Source organism: Paralichthys olivaceus, chromosome 3 (assembly GCF_024713975.1).
Source record: "Paralichthys olivaceus isolate ysfri-2021 chromosome 3, ASM2471397v2, whole genome shotgun sequence".
NCBI classification, from domain to species: domain Eukaryota; kingdom Metazoa; phylum Chordata; class Actinopteri; order Pleuronectiformes; family Paralichthyidae; genus Paralichthys; species Paralichthys olivaceus.
In genome coordinates this window covers 14,450,593-14,478,403 of record NC_091095.1, presented here as the reverse complement: position 1 = coordinate 14,478,403, position 27,811 = coordinate 14,450,593, and the positions used below count along the sequence as shown (strand labels likewise).

General features: G+C 40.8%; 1 protein-coding gene across 2 annotated transcripts; it reads right to left on the bottom strand.

Moving 5' to 3' along the window:
- Positions 1-299: 299 nt before the first annotated feature.
- Positions 300-27,391, bottom strand: LOC109625416 (disintegrin and metalloproteinase domain-containing protein 10). 2 transcript variants are annotated; one of them, XM_069522101.1, is made up of 15 exons: positions 27,077-27,391; positions 25,751-25,898; positions 25,439-25,557; positions 24,930-25,085; positions 19,982-20,067; positions 18,739-18,861; positions 15,300-15,392; positions 14,369-14,537; positions 8,940-9,103; positions 5,759-5,930; positions 5,420-5,564; positions 4,960-5,143; positions 4,108-4,207; positions 3,493-3,713; positions 300-2,007 (listed from the first exon to the last, which is right to left on the bottom strand). In XM_069522101.1, the coding sequence occupies exons 1-15, from the start codon at positions 27,138-27,140 to the stop codon at positions 1,903-1,905; spliced, it is 2,049 nt and encodes a 682-aa protein (XP_069378202.1). In that variant the 5' UTR covers positions 27,141-27,391; the 3' UTR covers positions 300-1,902. The 2 variants fall into 2 exon arrangements, with proteins under 2 accessions (XP_069378202.1, XP_069378203.1); XM_069522102.1 differs by lacking the exon at positions 27,077-27,391 and having other exon boundaries at positions 24,930-25,047; positions 25,751-25,892.
- Positions 27,392-27,811: the final 420 nt, after the last annotated feature.

The following is a 27,811-nucleotide window of genomic DNA, read 5'->3' as shown; positions in this document are numbered from 1 at the left end:
AGCTTTGCTTTTTCTTCATGTCCTTGCAGATGTGACACTACATGCATGTTCACGGTGTAAAGGTGACCCAAGAAAATGAATCAGGATATTTGTGCACATGTGGCTTGTGGCTATAACAGTTAAATAATAAGTATTTGAGGAAGTGTTCACATTCTTTACTTAAATAAAGATACTAACAGTGTAAAATTACAGTGTAAATATATAGATATATATAGTGTAAAAAAATAGATTGTAACCACATTTTAAGTCTAGTGGCTCCCAGTTGGAAATAAGAAAAAAAAGAAACATGAAATTAGACATCTTTTTCTACCATTCTCTTGTCTTTATTGTTTTGTGGAACACTGGGTCATTCTTCTGAGGTCACATTTGATCATGTGAGTTTCTGTGAGAGTCTCTAAAATCTCCACTGTGATCCTTTCTTAGTGTGTGGTCTTATGTTCTGGCCAAATTGTCAAGTTTGTGAGTAGTAACAAGTATAAAAAATCATGTAACTTTGTCAATATGTCTGTTGACTCCCACATTTTTAAAAATCAGTTAAGAGTTGACAATCCTCTAGTGTGCACCAGGAGAGGTGGGTGAAGTGTTTAAGTCCAAAAAACACTTTTAAGAGTTTCAGGGATAAAAAGCATTGCAGCCAAATCCAATACAATTAAAGTAAATGGTGAATCCTTCACAGCAGAAATTTAGGCTAAAAACATGTAAATGTATTTATTTCGCATCAAATGGAGGCTGTTGTGTATTTTTCTGTTGTTTTTTTTACGTTTGAAGAAGTGGTCACCATTTACACCAACTATTTGGCTGCAATGCTGTTTACCCCCTGAAACTCCAAAAATGTTTTGTGGACTCAAACACTTCACCGACCCCCCCCTCAGCATAGTGGTGAGAAGATAATGAGTGAATCTTCATTTTGGGGTGAACAATCTCTTTGAGTTACTTGCTTCACCCTGCTAGACTCTGCCACCAGACGTCCACATACTTTCTTTCCGGACTCAGTCACCTGATTGCTCATCTACCTGCTCACCTGACCGTCATTCTCATTCACCTGAGCCTCCTGCCCACTCTCACACCTGTTAGCAGTTTCCTCATCATGTCAGCCAGTATTTAAACCAGCCATTTCTATCAGCGCCTTCTCCGACCAACTGTTTGTCTCAGTGTGACCTATGTGCCTGTTACCTACTTCTTGTCTGTACCTGCTTGTCCATCATTCAGACTGTAAACCTGATCCTGCCTGTGTTCTGCTCCTCCTTGCTTGTGGTACCATCAATATTACTGATTAAGATGATAAACAAAGTGTTGCTTTATTCCCTCATCAGGGCATTTTCCATATTCAAACGCTACCTGTATGTAAATGTAGTATTCAGGCCCTGTAGAGATCCACCAACTTGTAATCTTATTGTTCTGTGACAATATTCAAAATATCTGTGTCAGACAGCTGGATGTTCATCAAGGCTGAAATTAGCACTCAAGTTCAAACAAAGCAGTAAGGCAAGCTAAAATGAGTCCCACCAGTCTTTGTCAGGACAGTTGGCTTTAAATCAATAGAGGTGAACTGGTTGTCCCTTGAGGCCCGACTGACCCACAGCAACAGTAGCGTTTTCCACATCACATGGATGGCATGGTAGAATGTTTGAATGGAAACAAAGTTACACAAGGAAAAGAACTGACTGATGCATAATGACGTTGAAAAGTAGTTAACCAAACAGAGCGAGAGGCGTGGAGCTGCCGGGTCTTCACAAGTCACACGCACCCTACTCACTGTTGCAAATATGGAACAAAGTTGAAAAAAGGAATCTCCTCAATGTGGCCTTGACAATTTTAAAATCCCTTATAAATGAATCTAAGTGACTTTGTGCGTCATCCTGAGGATAGTTGTCTTCCCAGAGGTGAGAGAGATGAAGAAGGTTACTCGGGGTCGCTGGTGTCGAGGGGGCGGCCGCAGAGGCAGACGGTGCAGCCCATCACTGCAGACAGGGTCAGGATAGCCAGCAGGATGGCCCACCAATGAGCCTGCAGAGACACATACATGATATTGTCTTTTCATTATGAGTTATGACCTAAGGAGATATCACATAGTTTGGATTACTGATCATTATATTTCTCAGCAAGATATTAGTCAAACTAATACCCTTTTTAATCCCATTGCATTAGCATCAGTGTGTCTTCCACTGACTGAACCTGCAGCTGGAATTAATAAGAAATGCAACCAATGACTTTTAGATTATCACTTCAGCAGGTTTGGTTTGCTATATATTATTTGTAAGAAATTCAAAATGTATATTGAAATTCCATATTTTTGCAATGCAGGGTTTATTCCATAAGTATTTCTATTCCATGTCCATTACTTGCAATACAACACAGCGAGACGGACATGGGGAAATAACACGATTGCTCCTGAAGCATAGGCTCGTTTCTGTCTCCAGTCATGGCTGATGCTTGCATTTAAACACACATGAACATTCCTGATTCTCCGTGCTGTCGTGAGAAACTACAGCTCAAAGGAAGCTACCTATCTGAACCACATGACGGGAAGTTTAACAAACACACTTAGCTGAGGATGCGACCTCTGGCAAACATCTGCTGCTTCTTCACAGAGACGATTTCCTCAGCTAGAGCATGAGGTCATTTTTCAACCACACAATAGAAATGTGGAAACCCTACTCTGACCTAATGTCCAGGTCATTTACGTCATTGCAGTAGCTTGAGGTCCAAATCTAAAGTGTTAAAACAAGATGATCTGATTGAGAGGATTAACACAACAGTTTAACGTTCATCAAATATGTTTTGAAATAGTAAAGTGATATTATATTATATAAAATATAAGACATTTTAAAACAGTTTGGCAGACCATACACTGACCAGATTATTTAAAAAAAACAAAGATTTGTTGTATTTCAAAATGTGTATTCTTTAGACCAAACATATAAGTTGAAAGCATTTATTAGCACATTTTGGATTGGAGTCCTTTGGTTATCCCCAGCAGCTGTTAGCAGCCTCTGCAACCTGCACAAGATTTAAACTACAGGAGCCCACTCATCAAAATGTTGCTCTACAGCACTACTAGTGGTCACAAACTCTGCACTGTGCCTGTACGGTGAATTTTTGCAATATGCATGAGTCAATTACTTCAAGCATTAGCTCACATTAGCTACCATGGTTACACCAGACTGCCAGTTTTTGTTTCCTGTATAATTATGAAATTACTTGATGTTCCCCTCTTTTTCATTTGCCAATTAGTTCCCTGTGTATTTATAACCTTGAGTTTCAGTTGACAGTTGTTCTACTTAGTCACTGTAAGCTCCCTGACCTAGTTCTCTGTGTTTCTTCCTGTATCAGGATATATGTTGACCCATCTGATTGCAGGACTTAGTTATTTTTATGCCATGACAAACTTAAACAGTTCCTTGTAGTATTAGTTGTGTTATGAGATCTCCAACCTTTATCACTTCACATCCGCGAAATGTGTTATCAAGAGGAATCAAAGTAAATTTTAACCTTCATCCACTCTGCTAAGTCATCGAAGTCTTCAAAATGGAGAAAGGAGTTTTTCAGTCTTGCGATGGGGCCGTCGGCATCCAGCAGGCGACACACGTGGAATTTATCGCAGTACCCTTGGTTTCCAGAGCACGGAGCGCCGCCAACCAGCGGCAACGATTTTGTCTGGAAGTGACGAGACAGCACGGACGAGGTGGTGCTGGCACATGTCTCGGCCTTATCTGCCACGGAAAGAGAGAGAATATCATTACAACACAAGAGTGCGTAGATGTTGTAGTTAGAGTTACTTTGTGTTGAACTTTTTTCTGACCCCTTGGTGATGGTAAATTCTTTTTACAATTATTCGGCAAAACAACTTAGTTCTTGGAATAATGTGAAAAATAGATTGTAATTCTTCAAAAGTGTGTCACATTCAAAGCTCCTTTAAAAACATCCCATTCCTTGTATGTGACCATCACAACAGATGGGTTGGCTTGAAGTGCCTGTGATGTCATCTGATGGAAAACAATAATGTGCGAGTGTAACCTCAGTACAAATTGACACAGGCTGATTTGTTGGGCTACAAAGTGTAAACACATTCCTCAGTATTGGTGCACACATGGGGCCTGTGGTTACCGGGCTGCTGGCAGCACATGTGGCATTTCTCCCTCATGGAGTCTCCAGGACAGTCACACTGCTGCAGACGGTGCTTCACACACACAGACTCAGCACACACCTGCAGGTATGACCACAGACACAGAAACGTTCAGGAGAAATGGACTTAATCTAAGATTAAAGAGTCTGCTTATTGAAATGACTGAAAACCAATGGTACAAACACATAAATACAATAAAAGTTTAGACCGCATTTAAAACTGTTTAGCAAAAAGGGAGTACAAGACTTGTTGTTCTGAATTGTACCTCAGGGTGTTTGTGACATCATTAGTGGGTGTAGTTACATTTACACTGAATTGAATAGACATAAAGTAGCGCAGCACCTTTTTTTTATAGGTAAATTAAAGTTGTACAAACTGTTAAGTATTTATCCAGGCTTTTGACAATTCCACAGTTCAAACTCTGGCAACAATTTTTCAACATAGGAAAATGTGTTTTCAAAAAGTTGATTTAGTTCAGATGAACCAGCAAAGGGGATGATATGAGTATTAGTCATTTGACATTTTTTTGTTATTAATTTGGACCTCATAAACAAATTACTGACATCCCCACAAAATCATGTTCATGCATCAGGTTATTAGAGGTTGGCACATGTGATGAAACCATGTTTGCAGCTGGAATGAAGTATTCTCCTCTGCAGCTCAGAGGACACTTTGTCATCCATAGTTAACGATCGAGAAAATTCAGTTAAGATCAAACTCATGTTGTTGTTTTTTTTGTCACACACGTTGCCTTGATCAATAATGGCGCTGATGCGATGTTGTAATAGTCGATTTGTTTACGAATATAATGGATGGTAAAACAGTTCCCTCACCCCGTTCATGCAGACACGCGTGTTCTCGCTGCAGACAGTGAGATTTTCCTTGGCCAATGGCTCGGGGCAGAACGGGGAGAGGCCTGTACACTCACTCTCTCTCAGACAGTCCGTCTCCTCATCACAGGTCTGACCAGCTGGCTTAAAACCACAATCCTGAGCACAGCACAGGCCCTGACTCGGACTGATGGAGGAGAAAAAAGACATCACACAAACACTAAAATAAAATATCCCCCAAAAAACATATCCAACTGAAACGATGCAAGATTTTCATCATCCACTAACATGGAGGAGACAGGGTTTTTGACTAATACTGCAGCCAGCCACTCGGAGGTGATCGAGATGGTTTGGCTTAACTTTTGTCATATCATGCGTCTTTATGTACAGTTTATGTCTGAATGTATGTTATTGTGATTTCACACACACTTTGTATATGTGTATATATTTACATCCAGTTTACCTGCAGACTTTTCCAGGCTTAAGGTGACACTGGACTCCGATAGGCTCTTTAGCGCTGTAGCAGCAGAGGTCCGTGTCGTTGTGACCGACATCGCATTCCTCACCTTCCTCCACAATCTGGTTTCCACAGATGGGCTGATCACTGACTGGCCAAAACCAGAGTAAACATACAGATAAACACAAACAGCAGGTGCATTCATGTATACGCACACACACACACACACATACACACACACACACACACACACTGAAAGTATTTACAGTGACTTATGTTTAGAGTAAACATTTTGACCAAATCTGCACATTCAAAACCACGTCCTCAGATCTTATTCCTCCTCACCCACAAAGCAGTCGTCCTTCTTCAGCTTTAGGATCTTGCTGATGTGTCTGATGCTGCAGGGGGACAATTTGTCGTTGTTTTCACGCACCTCATCTGTGGCCTGAGGGAACATCAGGTACCTGCCTTTACCACCGCTGGAGCCAAGATTCCCACAGTTGGGGCCCTCATCGTGCTGAGGCACAGACAAAATAACAGAAAGTACCTGTCAACGCTCAGGCTTTTTTTTGATACAGAGTAAATGGATTGTTCTGGACATTTCCATTCGCAGGGATCAGCTGCAGACAGTAACAGTGGAGGAAACAATGTATTTTACTAAATATTCTGCAGTTATCAACCTAATCACATATAGATATTACTCCCTTTGTTATTTACCTCAGAATTATGGTTTATGTCATTTCAGACAGTTAATGTTTTCATTCATGTCCAATGTTTAGTTGAGGACTGTGTTATACTTTCACAGCCTTAAGACAGTCAGTAGATTTCTCTGGGATCTGGTGGCCTTGAACGAGCAGAGGAATGTCGTGTTCCTCTTGTGGAACATCCGGGACTGAACAAAGAGCTCCTCCTGCTTTATTTTACAATACCAAATAACAGTAATTGAATGGTAACTTGTCTCTGTATGTTGGCCCTGCGATACACTGGTGGCCTGTCCAGCTAGGATTGGCTCCATGCTCCCCCCCAAACCTCAAGAAGAGAGCAATGGATGGATGGATGAATGGATGGTCAAAGAAATACTAGGAAAGAAAACTGTAACAATAATAAATAGTGCAAAAAGTAGTAAAAAGATATTCAATTAAAAGGTCATTCACAGGTTTAGCAGCCTATATAGTATCAGCAGTATTTCAAGAGTTTTCTGTACGAAGTTGTGTTGTGTGTGTGTGTGTGTTTGTGTGTGTGTGTGTGTGTGTGTCCTATGGTTCAATGCAATTTTAATTTCAAGTATTCTTTAAATCTTATGTTGTGGCTGGTATTGATTGGGATTTGTGTTGAGCATCTATCTTATTTATGTTCCTATAGAACATTTTTGAAAGTAGAAAGTAGAATAGAAAGTTTGGAAATTGATCAGTCATTAAACTAAAATAATGAACGATCAATTTCCAAACTTAATTAATAATAATCAATTTTTAATATCGATGAACAGTTTTGTTATTTTACACTTTATTACTCAACTGTTTAAATTTTGAATCAGCTGTTTAACTGTTTATTAATTCATCTTTCACCTCAGAAACAAACTGATCCGCAGTGCACAACTTTAAAAGGCATTGCACAGATCCACAGTTGCAAAGGGGAAGTAGGCCAAAGGCCAAAGCAGCCCTTTACCCAGGATTCATTCTGCTTCACTGCCCTCCCTTTCTATTTTCCACCACGCCGGCCACAAATCTCAGGTGAAACCCGCTCTTATAATCTCTTCATCTGCTTCCTTTGACCAGTCCAGTCTGGAAACAATGAGACACGCCTGTCACAGGAGCACGGACACCAGGCCGCAGCTGAAGAACTTATTGTGGCCTGCAGGGTCTGACACAGCAGAACTAATCTGCTCAGGAACAACTCTCAACACGCTGTGCTCCCTGAGAGTGTGAATAACAGAGAGCAGCGTGACAAAGGACAGGGAGGCACTTTGGTCAGTGGGAGAAAGGTTGCAGGTGTTCGTGTCACACGGAGACAGGTGCATGCATTTGTGTCAATACATAAACAGCGAGAGGACGTTGCAAGGTTCCTTGTTTCAGATCATCCACATCAGTGACTCGTTCACACACACATATTTTGTACAGCTGCAGAGCAAACAGCCATGTTTGTGAGAGTATGTGAGATAAGTATGATTCGTCATATTGAATTATCGTTCAGGACATAACCCACAAGGTCTCAAGTAGAACTAACATGTGTTTGAATTTCTGTGAGTGAGGCCCTGAGAGGGATTCTGGGTTAACCTGGCCAAAGGTTAACAATCATCTGAAATACTACACTGAGCTCCACAATTTTACAAATGAGGTGACAGTTTTCGAACAGAGAACATATTTTGCATCTCCCACATTTTCTCTTTTCTCTGTTATGATTGTAATTTTGATGTTATTTTGAAGGTTAGTACCTACACAAAGGAGGTTCTGTTTTTGTATTTTAGTGGGATTGTACAAAAAACTACCTGACGCATAATCACAACACTTAGTGGAACGACGTTTAATGGGTCAGGAGATAACCCATTAAATACTTTTCATTAACACTGTGTTTGTTTTTCAACATTTTCTTTGATTTCTCAGAGAATCATTTATGGATCAAGATGGAAAACACATATATAATTGTATTTTTTTAACATGTTTACTATTACACTACTAATGACATGTCAAACCTGCTCTTAATGCACAACGATCTCAATCCATAATCCACCTAAAACTGTGGTTTTAAGAACATGTGTAGCTGCAGCGAAAAGTCAAATGTGAGCCTCATTACTAAAGTTCATGTCAGTGGGTTTTTGTTGTAAAATCTAAAGACATTTTTTATTACGTCCAAGTTAAATGAATGTAGGGCACAGAATGAAATGTGGTCATATACCAGTGAAATCACCATGGTTGTTTTAATGTCATCCCACAGTTGTTCCATTATTCACTGTCTGAGAGGCAGTGCCAGGAAATGATCTCACACAGTCACTCATTCCCACAAATTTAAACTACAAATCTAAAAGAATAAAATGTGTGGGTTCTATTTCAGGGTATATGGAGGAGTATTATGGACAGAGAAGAGGAAGGAGGAAGATTTTCAACAATATTAATATTGAAACGTCTGTTCCGGCCATGGTAGCAACTTCCGCTTTCCCTGAGTTTCCCTCTTGTGTCTTGTCTGTTCCTCTCTGTGTGTCTCTCTATGTTGTGTATTTCTATGTGGCACTCATCATTCTTCAGTTCTTCCTCCTCATTACCTGGTTAAGCCCCTTCAGCTCTTCATGTCAAGTTCATTTTCGACATTTCAACGTCCACAATTAAAAAAAGTATTTATCTACTGATTTAGTTTTACTTTCAACTTCACATTATCATTCATTTTAAATGTATTCTTAAAATAAACCGTTCGGTGCATGTCAGGTGTTTGCTTTGTTGTGTGCACTGCAGTGTTTGGTTTGATTTGACTGACTGTACATGGACTGTGTGAATCAAGCAGATGAAGGTGAAGAGGTTGTAGGACGGCGACTGACCGGAGATCCCAGGCTGTGTCCGAGTTCGTGAGCGAAGGTCAGCTGCACGAGTCGAGGGGGCAGGAACTGTCCATAGTTCTGGACTGTGACCAGACCTGTGTTCAGGGTGGACATCCGGCCGCTCCGCGGCATGGTCTGTGTTGAACATATTCCTCCCCAGTTACCTGAATGACACAGAAAATAAACATAGAGCTAGCAGGTTGTGTCTTTTGTGACCTGTCACTGCGTATTGGTTACCAATTATTTTTACTGCTATCTAGTGAAAAATGGAAAAATAATGGAAAAATTCAATTCAGTCTAGTGTGAGATTCTTTGTATTTTCTTTGATTTCTCAATCTTCATGAATCCTGATGAAGACAATTAGACGTATTTAGGGGACTGATATTTATTAGTGTGATCAATTTGTAAATCCAAATAAAAATCTTTCAATGTGGTTTCATTGTTGGGCCTTAACTGAGATATTCCATCCTAGTCTCAGTATGATCCTATTCTATGTGATGACCCTGCAGACTCAGCAGAGACACAATAGAAATGGAAGCAGTTCACCTAATTAAAAGCAAATATTTAGCTTGCTTTAATTATAAATGAACCGAAACTATCTATTGTCACTCTGTAGTACAGTATGGATTTAATAAGTGACAGTGAGCTACTGTCAATACCTTAAACCAACAGTGCAGTGTTATTGACTTGTGAGGCCCCTAGGTCTGTGTGTGTGTGTGTGTTGGGGGGGGGGCTCCTCTAGTTTCACATCAAAGCCTCCACAGCCATTTGGTCTGCGATGGTCTTCTTTACCTTTGGGTTTATGTAATGTCCCTGAAAGCAATTTCCCACAATTCCAAACAGCTGCATGACCACATTCACATGGACGACTGGGCTGTGACATCTTTATGTAACACCTCTTACACAATGAGGTCTGCAGCACCACCACCGTCTGTTGCGTATAGCTAATAATGTTTCAGAGAAATCTGAGTTCACCCTGTGTAACTGTGGGAACCAGTCACGGGCATCTGGATCTCTCACTGGCATGTTTTTGTTAAGCGGTGGGCGTCGGGGTGAAGTCCTGGAGCAGCGAAGGACGCTTAGAGGTCGAAAAACACAAAACAAAAGTGCCCCCTATCTCTGGTGTTTTAGAAACAATGAGGGTAGCGTGAGGGTCAAAAGGCAATATTCAAAGTGAAGGAGCCTGGGAGCAACATTACTGTATTGGATTCTTTTCATTTTTTGTATTCGATACCACATCAGGCTTGCGTCAGAAATATGAAAACACTGAGATTTGTAAGCTTTATTGCAAAACACAGAGGAAAAGAGGAGGATTTATCATTATTAATGGAGCCTCTCACTGCAAAAAGCCGCAGAGAGCGATTTAATATCCACAAACTGCCAAGCAATACTCCCCAGGCCACGTTCATCAAGAATTTTGGATGCATTTCTCCAACATTCCCTGTTCTTGACCTAAAATGGCCCCCCTGGTTGGCTATTCAAGGAGCTGGGTTTTTCCTAGAAAGAGGACTTCTCTGAAAGCCTGCGTTGTGATTTTTGGCAGCACGAGCAGAGAGGGCCTGTTCATCCCCACCTCCTCCTCCTCCTCCTCCTGCTTGTCTTTGCTGCAAAAGGAGCCGTAATGAAAGACGCCTATTATTAGCTTGCTGGATAAACATGGTCCCTCGAAACAAACAATCCTGTGGATCACTTATACTTACTGGCAAACACACTCTGCATCGGAAGGAAGCAAACAAACACACACACACACTGTGATGCGCATATAAGCACAAACGGACACACAGTAGGGCTCACTTAAGAATATATATATCTGGTCAAAAGAAATCCACACACACACACACACACACACATGCGTAAACAAATTCCCTTTCACACGGTTTATTATGGACAAACCAACAATAGGGAAGGCGCAGTCTTCCCTTGCATAAACACACGGGGGGAGTCCGAGTGTCCCAGTCTCACCTTTAACAGCAAAAACAGACGAGGCGATCGCCCTGACCACTAATAACACCGCTCATACTTCTCAGAAAACTACAGACAGTCGCAGGTACAGTAAATATCTAACAACATCCTATGACTTCACTGCTCTCTTCCTCTCCAGAGTTCACTGACCTTCAAGCTGAAAACTCCAGTGGGATTTTTCCACAGTACTTTGAGACATACTTTAACTTTTCAAAGAAAACAAAAGACGTAATGTGTCTGGAATGAATAAGAGTTCCTATTTAACCTGGGTGTTATTTTTTGCGTGTTTCACAGACAGAACTGGGCAATAAAATAAAATCAATAATCATCCCAATATGTTTCTCATCAATGGCAATATACCAAAAGTCCAACATGTATCAATATTTTTTATGTGCGGTGAGGAGGTACAACATACAATCTGCCTCCGATTTCTAAAATGTTTTGCTGTTTTTCAACTGTTTGTCTTTCTCTGCTCATAAAGAAGAGTTTATAACCATAACCTTCATGCAAAAATCAGTCGTTAAACTTGAAATAAAAAAAATGTATCCTGATAATTATCAATATCTGGCAATGTTGTTTTATTTTTGGCAATATGACCCGGGCCTATTAACTGATATCAGTTATTTTAATCAGTGTATAAAATGCTTAACTGGAGCATCAGAGTAATGTTCATATTGAAAACACCTATTTAGAAATGAAAATATAAGTAAATGTAAAATGTGGATCATAATCACAGCTGATATCAGTTTAAGATTTAGAAATAGAGATTTGTCAATAATTTACAAGATATATTTTACAACATTTGCAATAGACAGCTTGGGGAATAACTGCAGATCAACCATTTTTATACTTTCAGATTTCTTCCAGAGGGAGACTTTCCAAACTGTTGATCTTCTAACAGACTTTGCAAAACTGTTGTTTTTTCCAAAGGTTTATTCAATGAGTCCTAACCTATCACAAGTGATGGATTATACTTGGATGGTTAGAGCTATGAAAACAAAAGACATAGTTTGTCCCAGAAACCTGGACAATAAAGTATGTCCTGGTGCCACATTCCTCCAAGACTGAGAGGTTCTGATTGCTGTTTTACCAGCAGCAATAGACAAACTCTTGCCAAGAGCACAAGACAATCACAGTCCAGACTATTCTTGTTGTTGGTTCTCTCTGATGGAGCTGGCTGCCAGATGCAGAAATCAGAGCAAAGGCATCCCTCTGGATGTTCCAGAACCTTTTGAACACTAATCTCATCTGAGAGCAGCTCCTTTCCCAACACCCCTCACACCCTAACATGTAAACTCTGCACTTCCGTACCTGATCTTCACTTTACTTATGATTGTTTTATTTCATTCTTCTTGAGGATCCAAAACTCCTCAACAACACAAAACACATTGTGTGGAAAATCACTACCTGCTCCTCAATTAGTCTCAGGAGGAGAAGGAATTTTACCGGTGAGCTGGAGATGTTTGGGCCCCAACCCCCCAACCATCCACTGGAGAGGTTAGAGGAGGAGTCCGGTGTGATTGATGGGGGTTGTGTGTGTGTGTGTGTGTCTGTTCATGATGCACCCTGCTATAGCTGAGGAGGCATCAGGGTCTGGGAGTTTAAGGTGCAGTGGTTAAAAATATTTCATCACCCAAGACCACTGATAACCTTGTGATAAGTGGGAGAGTGAGACGCTGGAGTTTTCATGGAGGTCAAACGTTATCCACGGTAACTGCTCGGCTGTTTCTTTGGATCGGTCACATGAGACTGAGAAGTCACAACAATGTCACTGCTTCTGAATTCACTGTGTGTGTGTGTGTGTGTGTGTTCCTCACATAAGCTGTTACCATGGCAATCACACTGTGGAATGCAGTCACCGATTCTCAATAAGACGTTTGGGTGTGGGGTGTGTGTCCCATATATGTGTGTGTGTCCCGTGTGTGTGTGTGTGTGTGTGTGTGTGTGTGTGTGTGTGTGTGTGTGTGTGTGTGTGTGTGTGTGCGTGTGTGTGTGTGTGTGTCCCAAATATATAAGTGTGTGTGTGTGTGTGTGTGTGTGTGTGTGTGTGTGTGTGCGTGTGTGTGTGTGTGTGTGTGTGCGTGTGTGTGTGTGTGTGTGTGTGTGTGTGTGTGTGAAATGTTCTAGGCACCCTAATCACATGTCATTTTGGTGGTCTGCTCTCACGCCCCTCTGTTAAGCCAATCAAAAGCCCCGTAAGAGACACTGTCTCAACTGACAAGCAAGAAGAACCTCCCACCACAACAATTCCCACATGTTACCAACTTCCTCCACCACAACTAAAACACTATACACACACAGTCTGTGACCAGATCTGTCTGATGTCAGGACAAAATCACTTGTCATCTTAGTTTTCTTGTGGTTACAGAATGTAAATCTGAGTAATTGTATTTTTGCACATCAAACGACAAGAACTAGGAAGAAAGGACGACTGAACGTTTGGTGCAAAGTGGTTACTCTGCTTGAAATCAGATTCAGATTTTATGAATGCGATCAATGACTGTTGATGACAAATTTGATGGCATGACATTGTGAGATTCTTTGACTTTTTGTGAACATTTGTCTCTATTTCCTACAGATTTCACTGAGGAATGAAACTTAATTTAAACTTTATGCAGTTGCCGCGTGGGATGTCAGAGAGCTCAGAGCTCAGAGTCAGCTCAGCAAACTTTTCTGTATTTTCTTTTTCTTCCTGGCTCTTTTTACACACACACACACACACACACAGACACACAGTGTTTTTAAACATTCAGTATGATACAGGCTTCTTAATACATCACCACACCCAACACTCCTCCATGTACTTATATGTTATACACTTAAGTTAATTATAAAGTATTGTTATATTATTTTTTGAAATAATCATATTCACTCTTTTTTCAGGCAAAAACATTTTAAATTTATGTTCCATCTTCATTTTTTCGGACCTGGTAACATCTATACTGATAAATACATTTCCTAATGATTTGAGTCCAACAGCAGAGATGGAGGCAGATTTACATGCAAATCACTGAGGTTTGTTCACTGAGGAGTTCACTCACGTTTTGCTTTTGGTTTCTGGAACCAAAACACTGCCTAACAGGCCTGACATGGAGGCTGAATGAGTCCTGCAGCTCTGTGTGCCACAACATCATCTGAGCCAAGAAAACCAGGTTGGATTCCGAAACATTGGAGCCGCAGTGTAAACAACTTGTTGCAGCTCCTTGGTAAACATGAACCAGAGATCAAGTGCATTTGAAAAGATTTTTACACCTGCTTTCTCTTTCCTTTAACCCTTCTTTTATTCATCGATTGAATTCCTACAAATCAACCCTCTAGATTCAGCTCTGTCCTGGTTCAAACAAGTTGCACTTATTTGGAGACACTGAACGTGACCTGCAGTGATCCTGTGTCACACATGCAGGTCATGGAGCCAGAGAGGGAGCAGCGCAGTGTGTAATACTGAACACTTCAGCACAGTGACTCACCAGCCTTGCCCTCCCAGGCGAGTCCCAGCACTCCGCTGTAGTCTCTGTTAGTGAGCAGGTACGACAGACAGAAGTTCCCCCAGTTGCTCTCAGAGTAAAGACTCAACAGTTTCTCAGGCCCGATGAACAGAGGATGCAGAGGACTGCTCTTATCCTCCTCTGTCATCACCTGAGGAAGAAAGTGAGTCACACTTTTAAAAACCAATGAAGGAACCGTCGCACATAAACAATTCCTCACTGCTCCACAGCTCTGAGAAAGTAATACTTATAGGGGCCGCGCCTGACATCCAGTGGCTTAAGCTAATTACCCTAATCAATGTCTCATTGAAAAACCTCCCATTCATGTTAACAAGGTCATGACATGTGACAGCCAGGATCACTACATGGAGTTTTCAGTTGACTGCATCTGAAATGCATCAGTAGACACAACACAGACACAGATATTCCTATATTGAGTATTCTGAGTTACGTTATGTAGCCATGTATAGATTCTAATCGCAATATCATCCTGTTAGAGTTGATACTGTTTCGTAACACTGACATGCAGCAGTTAACATCTACTGAATAAAAACATGTCCTGTGTTTGAATGTAAACAAGGTGACTGGTTCTTCAATGAAGTCACGTTGCTATATTTTTCGAAAGGAGTGCAGACATCGCAATGTCAATTTTTGAGGTTGACCAAATGTCTACCTCTGTCAACACAAAGCTTCTTCAGGTGCGATGTAGGTTAAAGTGCTGGTTACGTTGGTGGGGGACAAATAAAGAATCTGTCTATGTTGACATGCAACTAATCACACATGTAAGAGGGAAAATGAATGGAGTATCAACTCATGTAAACCTCATAATCACAGTAATGTCTTATTCAGAATGAGATTATTGGCGTCCATGTAAACGCAGTCATTCTATGATTTGGGACGATGGTGTTCTTACACTGAGAGATTTCACTTTGAAGTTGATTAGCTTGACTCCATCGAATTCGACCTTGTCCCAAATGTCGTTCACCGCCTGCATGTAGGAGGTAACCTGAGACAGATGAGAGGTTATGTGAGAAAACAGTCTGAAATATCATCAGTAACTTCGCCTGTTTCTCATCTTTCAGGCAGTGGGTGGCCGAGGTTGGCGACACAGAACAACACAGTGACCCACAGAGAGGTTCAATCACAACATCAAATTTACAGAATCCTGTTTTTCGTTTTCAGACTTTTTTGAACTGCTCCTCTGGTGCCCAAACATACATATAAATCATGTCTCGCTCCTGCTTTAACAATCATGTAATCTTTAAAGCGTGTTTATCCACACAGTGTTTCCATAGTGGGTGGCACGGCCTGTCACATTCAGAGAGGCACGTGCAAACCAGTCACATGCGCAGGTCTTAGTCTATACAGCAGGAAAGCGGCCCGCTGGGACAATTCCATAGATGTAAATATTGACACCTCAGATGCACGAGACACTGAAACCAGGTCAGCTGTGATGGACACGGGCATTTTCTTTACACTCAAAGATCACATCACAGCATCACTTGATATTTTGCCGCCCGCTGCAACAACGGCCTGGCACTGAACCAGGAACAACAACAAGTGAGAGCGTTTAAGATGGAAAGAATCTGAGGAGGGGCATAGGAGGTGATGAGAGGACGGACGGCAGGAGAAGAGCTGGAGAGAAAATAGCAGCGTGGCGGCAGAGAAAAGCGAAGGACAAACTGACTGACCTGGGCTGACCGCACAGAAATGTAATTAGAAATAAGCACCAATGCAAAACAGACTCCACGACAGGATAAAAAGTGTCCCAACTCGGAATCAGGTTGATGACATTCAACATCAACAAGCTCATAACTTCGTAACTAACATGGAATGCAAAACAAATACTGTTTATTGGTTTTAATTTAGAGCAAATTAAAAGTTAATTATATTAATGTTGCTCCTCTGGACTCTTATATCAGTACCTGGCTAAACTCAGTATTTGAAGAGCATCTCATGTGACCCCAATCACAAAAGCTTTGTTCGGACATAGAAACTTGAACGCAGACAGACACTTGTTGTGTATAACACTGTAATGCTCAAACACCAGCAGGCAGACAGCTTTTAACACAGTGGGCTCTTACACCAGACGTCTGTAGTTTCAAACTGATGCAGTTAACGGTTTCCTGCTCATGCCCACGTTGTTTTTAAAGCAAATATATTTGTGCCCTTGGTTGTGTTTGAAAGGTTATAAAATAACATGTGGTCAGGTGCATTGTGGGCACATTAAGCTTCTATTAGGCCAAGAAAAGGGAATTAACTATTGACCAACAGAAACCTAGTTTAAAGGGATGGTTCACTGTCATTTTTAGTGGTGAGGTAAGGTACAAGTGCAACCTGGGAGACTGCACTCTTGTTGGTTTCTAGCATTCTCCACCCAAAAGATAAACATGCCTGTCACACCATGATGATTGCCAAAGCCTCTTAAATGTCAACTATTGGCTAGCTGCAGTAGAAGTCATAATCCCTGCCTCCTCTATGTTAATGGAAGGGACAAAGATTAAACTAATAAGTCAAAGTACATGTTCCATAAATAAATTTTTGGTTTCCCCCATTTCAGTTTTTATCACAGTGATATTTGTTAAAGTGGTTTTGTATTTTTCAGGTAAGCTTGTTTTTAATTATTTATTTGATGCTAAAATAATTATGTTGCGTTTATACAAAGAGTATAAAATATAGTTAAAATAGATCCCAGTTTGTGACTCCAGTGTGAATTCACTGCACATCAGCTGACACTGAAACAAAGATCAATTTACACCTAAAATTTCTTAAAATTAAAGTTTTTAGAATCTTTATTTTTTATTTATTTATAAAGTTTAAGTTAGATTGGTAGATTTTAACACATAGACCAACTCCTCATCATTGAAGCTGAGAAAATACTGCAGTATTTCAATAAGGTCAAAGGTTAAGAGCATGGGACTAAGGGTTGAAAATGTTTGACATTATAAATGTAATAAGCCACCTCAGAGTTCACAGAGTGTATTAAATACCAGAGGGAGGTCACTAGCTTGTGTTTTTGCAATTTTGCTCAAAACCTCTCCCATCTGTCCCGGAGTCGTACATCTCAGCTCCAGCTTAACCTCGGAATGAAATTCTTATGTCTGTTGCTTCATACTGGAGCTGCAGGGTACAGCTGAGGGAAAGAACAGGACCAGCTACCGGCTCCGTGCCAGGCCTCTACATCTGGCACGAAGCCTTCGGCCAAATGTCCGCACTCCATGTTCTTGAAGAAAGAGAATGTTCTCAACGTTGTCTCTTCTCCCCCTTATAGGTATACCATGACAGCTGTGTGCATCTGAGCAGGAACATGGCACTGAGCCCTTTACTTAGCCATGCAGCAGCAACAGACCTGTCATTTATACAGTTACACATGCTGTACTTAAAATTCTAATAATTCACTGATGCGAGACATTCCTCCTTTAAGTCAAAGCTTAGTACATACTTTAATTGTAGCACAGCCCCTGATTTGACCCACTTCTAGTTTTTATTATTGTGATGGTTGGTCATGCTTAAAATTCTGTCACACGTTTTGTTAATAGTAAGTAATAAGTTTGTTATTTTTAATGTTTTTTTTATTTGTGAAGCACTTTGTCTCTTTGTTTTGTTGAAGCACAATTTAAATAAAGATATTATTAAAATATTATTAAAAAATGAGCATAATGACCATCCACCCACAAAACAAAATAGAGAAATACTGGAATTCACATTTGATAACAGATTCACTGTGAGTTTACTAATCATACTGGATCAAATCAAATAAATAAAAAGAAATTTGATACTAAAAAGATTTGAAATTGGTTGTCAAAACCGTTTCTCCTGCTTAGCATTGTGAAACGAGAAAGGAAGGAAGAACTCTGATCTAGTGTTGAAATAGCAGCTGCTATATTTTTACATTTATTTGGGGGGTTTTCAAACACACAAGTGGGTAAATTTAACCCTGCTGCTACATACTTTCACTTGTTTGATTGAGATAAGATCTTAGGACAAAGAACTACATCAACTGACCTTTGATAGCGGCACCATGTACCCTGAATACAGGACACAATATTCGGAGACAGGTTTGTAAACAATACTTGTGTTGCTCAACCATCAGCTGAGGAAATCCTGTTGTGTTCTGAGGCTCCTGCTGGTTTTTCCATTACACTACACTCTGGTGTGCCCTGTTTTCTGAAGGCCTGGCAGCTCAGGTATCAGCAGCATCTAAATACACCAGACTCAGTCCACAGATACAGATATAAGGGATTAGGATTTATGTGTGTTTGTGCCTTTATCAATCCAGAAGGTAAAAATAAATCTGAAGTGTCACATCTTGTCAAAGTGATCGATGATGTTTATAGATTTGAACTCATCACCTGAGCCACGACAGCTTCCACAGACTTGAACCTCTTGTAGTAGAGGTGGTCGGCATGGAGGTGAAGCAGGCAGCTAGTCTTTGACTCATCCACTGTCCTCCTGGACCGGCTCGCTGACGCCTCCTGTGGGAGAAAGTTGTACGGACAGATTGTTGGTCAGATGGGAGGAAGGTTAATGACATAGCCTGCCAAGTCCCCAGGATACATTTAAATCTCTGCTCAGATTTATGGTTTAATATGTTCCTGATTTTCAGGTGAAGCTCATGAGTTCACATCATTTCAACACATTAAACACAGTCTCCATGTCGGCACACGGCTGATACTCGCATCCCGGCAGGAGAGCAGGTGTGAAGTGATCAGAACGCAACTTGGACCCTCTTCTGGAAACTACATCTGCTTAGACCATTACATTATCACACAGTGGAAATGACCTCCACCAGCAGGCATGTTTTTCAGAATGGACCCGCACCAATGTCCAGACATCCATCACTGTGGACAATGGACACTGAGACCACCACCTAGTCGGTCAAACACATGGGACACCCAAGGGAAAGATAAACTGAATAGATTTTGCAGGTGTTTATTCCATCATACATGTTTTTATCATTTCTTTATTAAACACATAGGTTAGGTTCACAGAGGAGCTGTTTGTCTCTGTGCACTGTCCTTTGTCTAACTACCTCCGGTAAGGAAGTTTTCATCTGCATCTGTTTGTTTGTCTGTTAGTTAGCAGGATTACACAAAAACAACTTAACAGAACACCATGAAACTTGGGTGAAGGATGCAAAATGGGTCCGAGAAAAAATCCCTAACCCGGGCAGAGGATCCAGAATTTTTTTTCACTTTAACATTGCGAGATATGGTGTTTGCAAGATTTTCATTGATTTATCAGATAATAATTCATGAATCTTGACGAGTCATGTTCAGAGGACTGATATCTATGAGTTTGTGAAAAACGTGCTCCACTGAGTGCCATTCTAATTGTAACAGTTGTCTTCATGTTTATGTAATTTGCCGTTGGTGACTAAGCAAGTTACATAAAAGTGACAGAGTGAATGATTACTAAATTTGGTCACTTTTAACAGACACGTTGTTGAAATCCCCTCAGGCAGAGGTTTCCTGGGTCGGAGTGAATTGGCTGTAAATGTTTTTGCAGACGAGGAACTGATGAAGCCAAGTAAAGAGAAAAAAAATCAAGACGAGTGTGTACGTCTTCACTGAGGTGATGTCTGGACTGCCCTACCTCATCGGGTCTGAGGCTTTGGGCGAGGACGTTCAGACGCTCTGCACCGCAAAATCCCTCAGGGCCAGGTTTCCTGAGTGGCAGGACTGCAGAAAAACAAACAGACACTCATACACACAGGTTCACTCAAAGGATCAAATGTATCTCTCGTTTAGTCAAACACACACAAAGATAAATAGTGAAACACAAACAAAACCAGGCAAACAATGTTGTGGGTAAGGTTGTACCTGAACATGTTTGTTCCATTGGGGGACTGTTTATTAGAGTCATGATCACTCATTTGATTGTGGATGTGAGAGTCCCAAATAAAAAGTGAATGAATAATTGGAGGAAGATCAAACATGTGGTTTGGTTTAACCCACTACCACTGATTTGTTGGAGCAAACAGGATATTACATAAGATCAGCTCACAAATAAACCTGTAACATGGACCAGGGTCACAGCCTGATCTGTGGAAAATGAACTGTTTGTTTAAGCTGAATTTATCACTGTAAATGTGTTGCTGTGTGTGTGAGTGTGTGTGTGTGTGTGTGTGTGTGTGTGTGTGTGTGTGTGTGTGTGGATGCGTGTGTAAATGTTTTCAATATCAAGGTCCTGAGGGAATCACCTTTGTGCAAAAAGAGTTGTTATCAGACAGGAGAGTATTTGTGCAGAGGCTGTGAGCTACATCATGAAATCAATAAAAAGTTGTTTGACTTTAATTGAAGTTTGTGCTTTATGACGTCTGACTTTTTTTTCTAATATATGTATAGATACATAGCAAAGTCTTGTAGACATGAGTTGTTTTCAGACCTGAACTCCAGGTAATCTACTGAAATTTCCCAGAGTGGCTGCATATCAGAGGGCAAATGTTTCTCTGCACATTTTCCTCAACTTTCACTGCTAGGGCCCATGTAACATGTCTAGAAAATGTCAGTATGAACCAACTACTGCAGGAAAAAGTCTGGAAAACTTGAAAACTGGAAGAAGACAAATCAACATAGAAAAAAGCATGTCATCTTGAAAAGATGCTTTTGGTGTGCTGTTAGCAAAAACATTTCTGCAGTGTAATTTAGACATCATGTCCTTCCTGCCTGCTACATGCTCCATGCAGACGCCACCCCTCACCTGAATGTTCTGGACATTTTCTTGTTGTTGTGAATAGTCTGACCCTGATAATCATTCTTCATATGTGAAAGGAAAACTCCAGAAAATGTCTGGGCTCGACTTTTCTGGACATTTTCTGGAGGTCATGCCTGAAAAGATGATTGTGAGTCCCCAAGTTTGAAACAAAGGAGAGATAATTCGATGTCTATGGTTGAGAGCTACTCAACATATAAAAACATATTTATAAATCTAGAGGTTTGGAATTAGCTCCTTAATGACCAGCTAACATGGGCAGAAGCACACACACATTCTCAGACACTTCACCCACATGTGGAAATCAGTGCAGTGGTCTGGAGTGGGATCCATGCTGTGATAGCTTCTGGTTTGATTTCACTAAAACAATTTCATCGTCTGCGATTTGCAACACCTCTGGGATGTCTGTCTCGCTCAGACTGATGCAACACTGATGAGATTGCAGTTATATTTGCACAAACTGGCTCATTGTGTTGCAGTGGACAAGTCTGAGAGTTCCACAAAGTGCAAGAGGCCAGAAGGACTCCATTGCAAAAGAGAGTGTGAGGGTTATGGTGAGAAGCTGTGGGGGGTTTATGAAGAAAGGGGAAACTATCTAAATGTAAAGGACCGGACATTTGTCATAACCATGCAAAAAGAATGACAGTAATAGGTTTCACTGGAGTTCTGCACAAATCCTGCCTAATAGAAAAAAGACACAACTTTTCCAACTACGTTAATGAAGAAAAAATGGTTTTAAATTTTGCACGTACAGTAAAGTCACGTGACATAATAATCACTTTCACACGTCGTTCACAGTAACGAGAGAGTGACAGAATCAGGTAGTGTTTCTGTCACTCTGGACACTGGACCCACAAGAGCTTCAGAGGGTACTGCAGTGTGTGTGTGTGTGTGTGTGTGTGTGTGTGTGTGCGTGTGTGTGTGTGCGTGCAAGCAACACTGTCACTGGTCACATCTCCCTGCATCAGACATGAGCCTGCAGAGAGAAAGTGAAAAACTACAACACACGATTGGATCAGACCATCCAACCAAAAGTCCTTCAGCCAATCACAACCCTACAATTCGTTCTTTACATGGCATGAGTGGGGGTGGGCTGTGTGGGGGTGTATGGAGGCCTAAATGCCGGGCGTCGACCCACTGATGGAATTATTTCCAGACCTTTCTGCAAGCCCAAGTTCACTCTCTCTCTCTTTTTCTCTCAGTTTGCCAATGACACTCGGTCTCACACTATGGGACATAAATGTTCCTGCCCTGTGTTGCCAAAGTAGAAACAAGACACGATCATTTATTCATTTTTTTCCCAATGGAATGAGCAGAGAATATGTCTGTAAGTGACGTGAATGTGGAGCCTCTTGACAGGACAAACTGCTGCACGACCACAAGCCAAGAAGAGAAAAGGATTTTCCCAGATAAAAAATTAGTGTCACATTCCAAATGCTGGAAACGAGTTCAACCGTTGAGAGTAATGTAGAAAAGGTCTGCCAGAGCCTCAGGTCTCCGTCTAGCAGGGAGCTTTGAGTATGACACAGTTATGAACGGGCGCCCCAGCAACACAAAATTACAATCTCACCACACACATGCATATATGACACTTTCAATCTCACTCTTGAGCAGATTTCCATTGTTATAGTTGCACAGTTTTGTTTCTTGGGGGGTAGACACAACTCTGGCACTGCTTTGGCTAAAAAGAGAAGTATTTTCCAACCCGTCTGTGTGTGTGTGTTATAAAATGACACCTCAATGTTTGTCTTACAGTTTCTGCCAATAACTGCCTCATGAATGTAGAGCAAGTGTGTTCTTCAAGCCACCTTGAGCTTGGCCCAGGTGCCAAATGCCCTCAAGTGCCCCTTGGTGGGTTGAAAAATGCCAGATAACCCTAAACCAAAACTTGGAACAAAACTGAGTTCATCATAGATATCTTCCTCTCCCTTCCTCTGTGTAATCATCTATGTGCACCAGGAGAACATGGGGATGGAATCTCTGATCTGCCCTTCATCATTCAGACACTTGGTGAGATATTTCATGAGTTCAATTTTTTCCGGGCACTTTCCCAGATTTCTGTGTGCAGGAACTGGAGCAGCTGTGTCTTTTTCACTATAATGCTAAGAACAGTGTTCACCCGAGACATTTCTCAAATGTATACATGTGAAATCTAAATGAAACCTTAACATGAAATGTTCAGAAAGGGGCCCAACACATGAGGAAGATAGAACTGCATCACACACAAGTTCACTGGTGGTTAGTTCACTCTCAGTTAGGGAAGTAATTAATATGTTAGTAGTTAAACATGAACTGATGATTTTAAAGTACACTTACCTCAAGGAGATGTGAGGTTAATACTTAAACTTTTATAGACATGTGAAGAGGGAAAGTCACATGAAGTTGGGTTTGAATTAGGTCTCTCTTTCTCACACACAAACACACACTCACACTCACACACTGACTCTGTGTGGAGCACAATGAAACAGGCTTCAAAAACGTTTGGCCACCTCTGTGATCAGTTTGCTCTTTTTCACACTTTTACTGACTCAAATCAGTCATTTTTGTTTTCCATGTGTGTTTCAAGTCTTATTTTTACATTTCAATAAATAAATAAATGAATTGTATCTTTAAAGTTATTGTTGAACTAGATCTTTTGTATCTGTCTTTTTGTAAGTGTGACATCAGTGAAGCCTCTTGACATCCTCTGTCCCAGTGGACTGAAGGTTCCTTAATTAACTTTAAGGAAGTGAAAACATACACAGGATTGGTCTCAGTTTAGCACTTTGTATGGAAGCATTGATTGTTAATTGAAATATAATCTGCCTGATCTTTCACAGTTTCCTGCAGATACGCTGGTCAGTGAATGAAAGAACAGGATGTTGTCAGTTGCAGCGTTATGCAATGTTAAATTTTGCTACGGTTCTGAAAGGGGTTGAATAAATGGCAGGGGTACAGGGAGGAAGGGAGGGAGGCAGTCACTATGTCTGTGGGGACGTAAGACAAACACAGTGGGGTGGGGATGGGTGTTTTTGGCACAATCTGCACCCTGTTTCCACGAAAAAGATTTCTTGGAAATTTTGGAATTCTGATGCAAATGTGTCCGCGCAGCCAAGGAAAAAGGCACTTTGAAAAACACAAGAAACATTTTGAGATATCTCAGTGATCTTTACCATCTGGCCAAATCATTAACCATCATAATTTCATTTTCATTTCAATTTCCTTTCCCTGTAGAAAATCATCTCCTCATACTGAACCTCTTCCTTCTCCTCCTGTTTCGTCTTGTTCTTTTTTTAGCCCCCTACTTCTCCCACCCCTCCCCTTTCAAAAGTCACCCTATCCTCAGTTTATCTTTTCTTTGGCTGGTGCCCACTGTGAGTCCAAACCAACACCCCCCACAGAGCTCTAAATAGGCTCTGTGAAATTATAACTGCACTCTTACTACAAGTTAAGAGTGAGGCCACGTGGTAACCTTTGTATGTGCTGGAGCAGCAGCTGCAGAAACTGTGTGAGAAAGTGGATCAATGAGGATTAGATTTATACTGTAATGGTAGTTTCCACAAAAGCATCAAGGGGGCTGTGAATCAAAATGTTGGGGGAGATCTATTGTAGCATGGAATTTCTTCTTGTGCTCTTGCCATCATCACAGAACAGCCAGGAAAAGCAGTTGGGTCATGGGTTGTCATTTGGAGAATTTCAGCCAGAACAGATCCAGAGTTTCTTTTTTTTATATTCTGGACACTGGGGAGCAGTTTAAAGTTATTAAGATGCCAAAAGAAGCATGAAAATGTTTGCTGAGGCAACATGTTCTGAAGTCCCCCCCACAGTGGAAAAATGAAAGTTGTCTTACCCATGTCATCCTCATGGTAGATTATAGAGTGGTGATCTGTTTGGTTGCTGGTGTATCTGTAGACAGGCTCTATGTGATAAGTCCCGTTGTCTGTGTGGATGGTTCCCTCAAATTGACCCTGCAACACAGAGCCATGGCAGACTGAACCATGTTCACCTGCAAGACCAGGTCGAGAGAGACAACAGGTCAGACAGACAGGTGGGAAATGAGCAGGGAGAAGAGATTAGTCAGACGCACAGAGTAACTAGATAAGATACTAAGAGAATGGTAGAGATTGTAGTCAGGGCTGAGACATAAGAGGTGACATATGAGGCAAGACAAGAAAAAAGTGACTATAATGAGTAAACAGGACTTTATCCAAATGTTCCAAATGTTCAATCTAGTTGTTTGTTTTGAACCATTCCGGTTATAAATGATTTTATTATCATCTGATCATCACATATCATCACTTGAAGTCCTGTGAATTTTACTTTGAACTGAATTAAATGTAGCTCATCTGTTGCACCAACCTTCCAGTATTCCTGAGTATAAGTGGGAGAGGTCAGCAGATGTGGAGCCATTTTCGATGACCACCATGAAATTCTCGGAAAATGCTGCTGAACTTCGTTTCAAACGCAGACGGAAAGTTCTGAGAGGAAACAAAAACACAAACATCTGTGGTGAAAGCTTTGTACTGTGGTGAAAGGTATGTAGACTTGTAAACAGCTCAATGGACTAATCACTGACTAATCGTCCACATCTGTATTTGGGTTAAAAACAGAATCACCATTTGTTTATCAATGAAATGTCTGTCCAGTTATGTGAGACTAATATAAAGCTACCTGTGAAAAGCAGTCAAATCCAGCTGCAGTGTGTATTCCTGAGGTTGTGTGGCTCTCTTGCTTCTCAAGTGCATCCTGTGAAGATCCTCTCTGTCGTATGACAAACCCTCATAATGCTTTATATATGGACTGATGTCACTCACAGCACCTGAGAAAAAGAAGAAACACCAGTTATATATATTTTAAATGAGTGTTTTTACTCCGGAGTACTTCTCTAAAGCAACACTTGTTGATCAAGTCATCAGTCAGTCTTTACACAGATGACATGCTTCTGTTCTCATAAGATCCTAACTTGCCGTTACAAACATTCCCCTCAATCAATACCATCTCCACTTATTATTGGTTATTTCATTTTCCTGACAAAATGTGACAGTAGCTGGGGGTTTGAAATATGATGGGCCTACATTGTCCTTTATGCCCTCCAAGGTAACTCGTACTCTGATAAAAAAAAATACAAATAGCATGTTGCAGTGGAAGGTAAACACCCAATTAACAAATGTATATTAATTCTCCTTTTACTTCCTTTAATTCCCCATATTTATACCAAAAAAGCTATTGTTTGCTATCTAAGCCTCTATAATCTACACAGGAAATCAAATAACTGTCGTTCTTTTATAATTTTGCCAAATACGAGCATATTGTTTCATTCAGTATCAAGTGTTGTACATCATATGTTTCAGGGAACCTACCCTTTATTTATGGTGCAGTGTAAAGTCACCATCATTCAATGCCTTACTCATACTGGATGTTTAATATTGCAAATGTGAACATTTTGCTGAACTAACCATATTTGCCTTCATAAAGCATTAATAAATCTCAACCATCCTGAAAACAAATGGTCAGATTTGCAAACAATCACTTGAGCAATCTTCGTGAGAACTTTCCTTATAGAGTGTTGACTGTGAAAGTGCTGGCTACTGAAGAAACATGCACCCTCTTGTCCAAGGAGTTTTTACTTACTCACTCACTGTCACCTCACCTGAGTGAATCACATGTGTTTAAACCTTTAATAAATAGGTGGATCCCATTAAGTACAACTAAGTAAGGCGAGCCTCAGTCTACAACAGCCCTGCTGGTAGGTTTGGCGCAAAGACTCCAGTTGATCTGAGAGGACAAGACGAGACACGTCCACAGAGGAGGCCAGTCCACCACAGCTGCTGAATACTGCATATTCTACTTGACATGACCCACACACAGTGACGCCAACACACACACACAGCTACCCAGACTTATTCATGGTGCAGTTTGAGGAGATTCACACACACACACACACACACACACACACACACACACACTCATCAGCACATTCCACCACCGGTAGCTTACCTGTAATCCACTCACGGCAGCCGAACACCAGCAACAGCAGCCAGTAGTGTTGAACCCCCATCATTTCTTCATTGGTGGGTTGTTTTACTCTTCTCGACACTTTTCTCTCCCTTCTTCATCCCTTTGTTCTTTGCTTCACTCTTCACCGGCCTCGTACCTGCAGTCACACACTGGAATGTTTTTGACTGGGGAGCTCAAGCCAGAACTCGGCATGAAGATATGAACACTGACACTGCGAAGAGGCATATTCAGACTTGTTCTGGTTGCAGGTTATGATGAGTTTTCTGCACATTTAAAGGAGGGGTTTGAAAGGGAGTGGGAAGATAAATGAATTAATTTATAGTGTGGTGAAGATTAAAAATGATAGGAGCATTCAGGTGTTTTATAAGCTCTGCTTCTACTGTGAAAATTGGAATCTAAATCAAAGTGTTGAACCATCATTTGCATATTGGACAAAAGTAGAATATGGCAGACAATTAAATTCAATTTTTTTCTATTTCAATTTAACTTTATTGAAGACACAAAAGTCCATATCTATATAAAATAAACTACATGATGCAATTACGATAAATAATGTTAGTAACTAACAATGGCTGATCAATTTCTATCCATCAACTGATTAATTACTATGTCTATCAATACAGATATAAACCAAAGTATAAATGAATACAAGACTTATATTTCCCATGGATAAGGGAAATTTTGACCTCATGTTACGTGAAATGTCAAAGGATC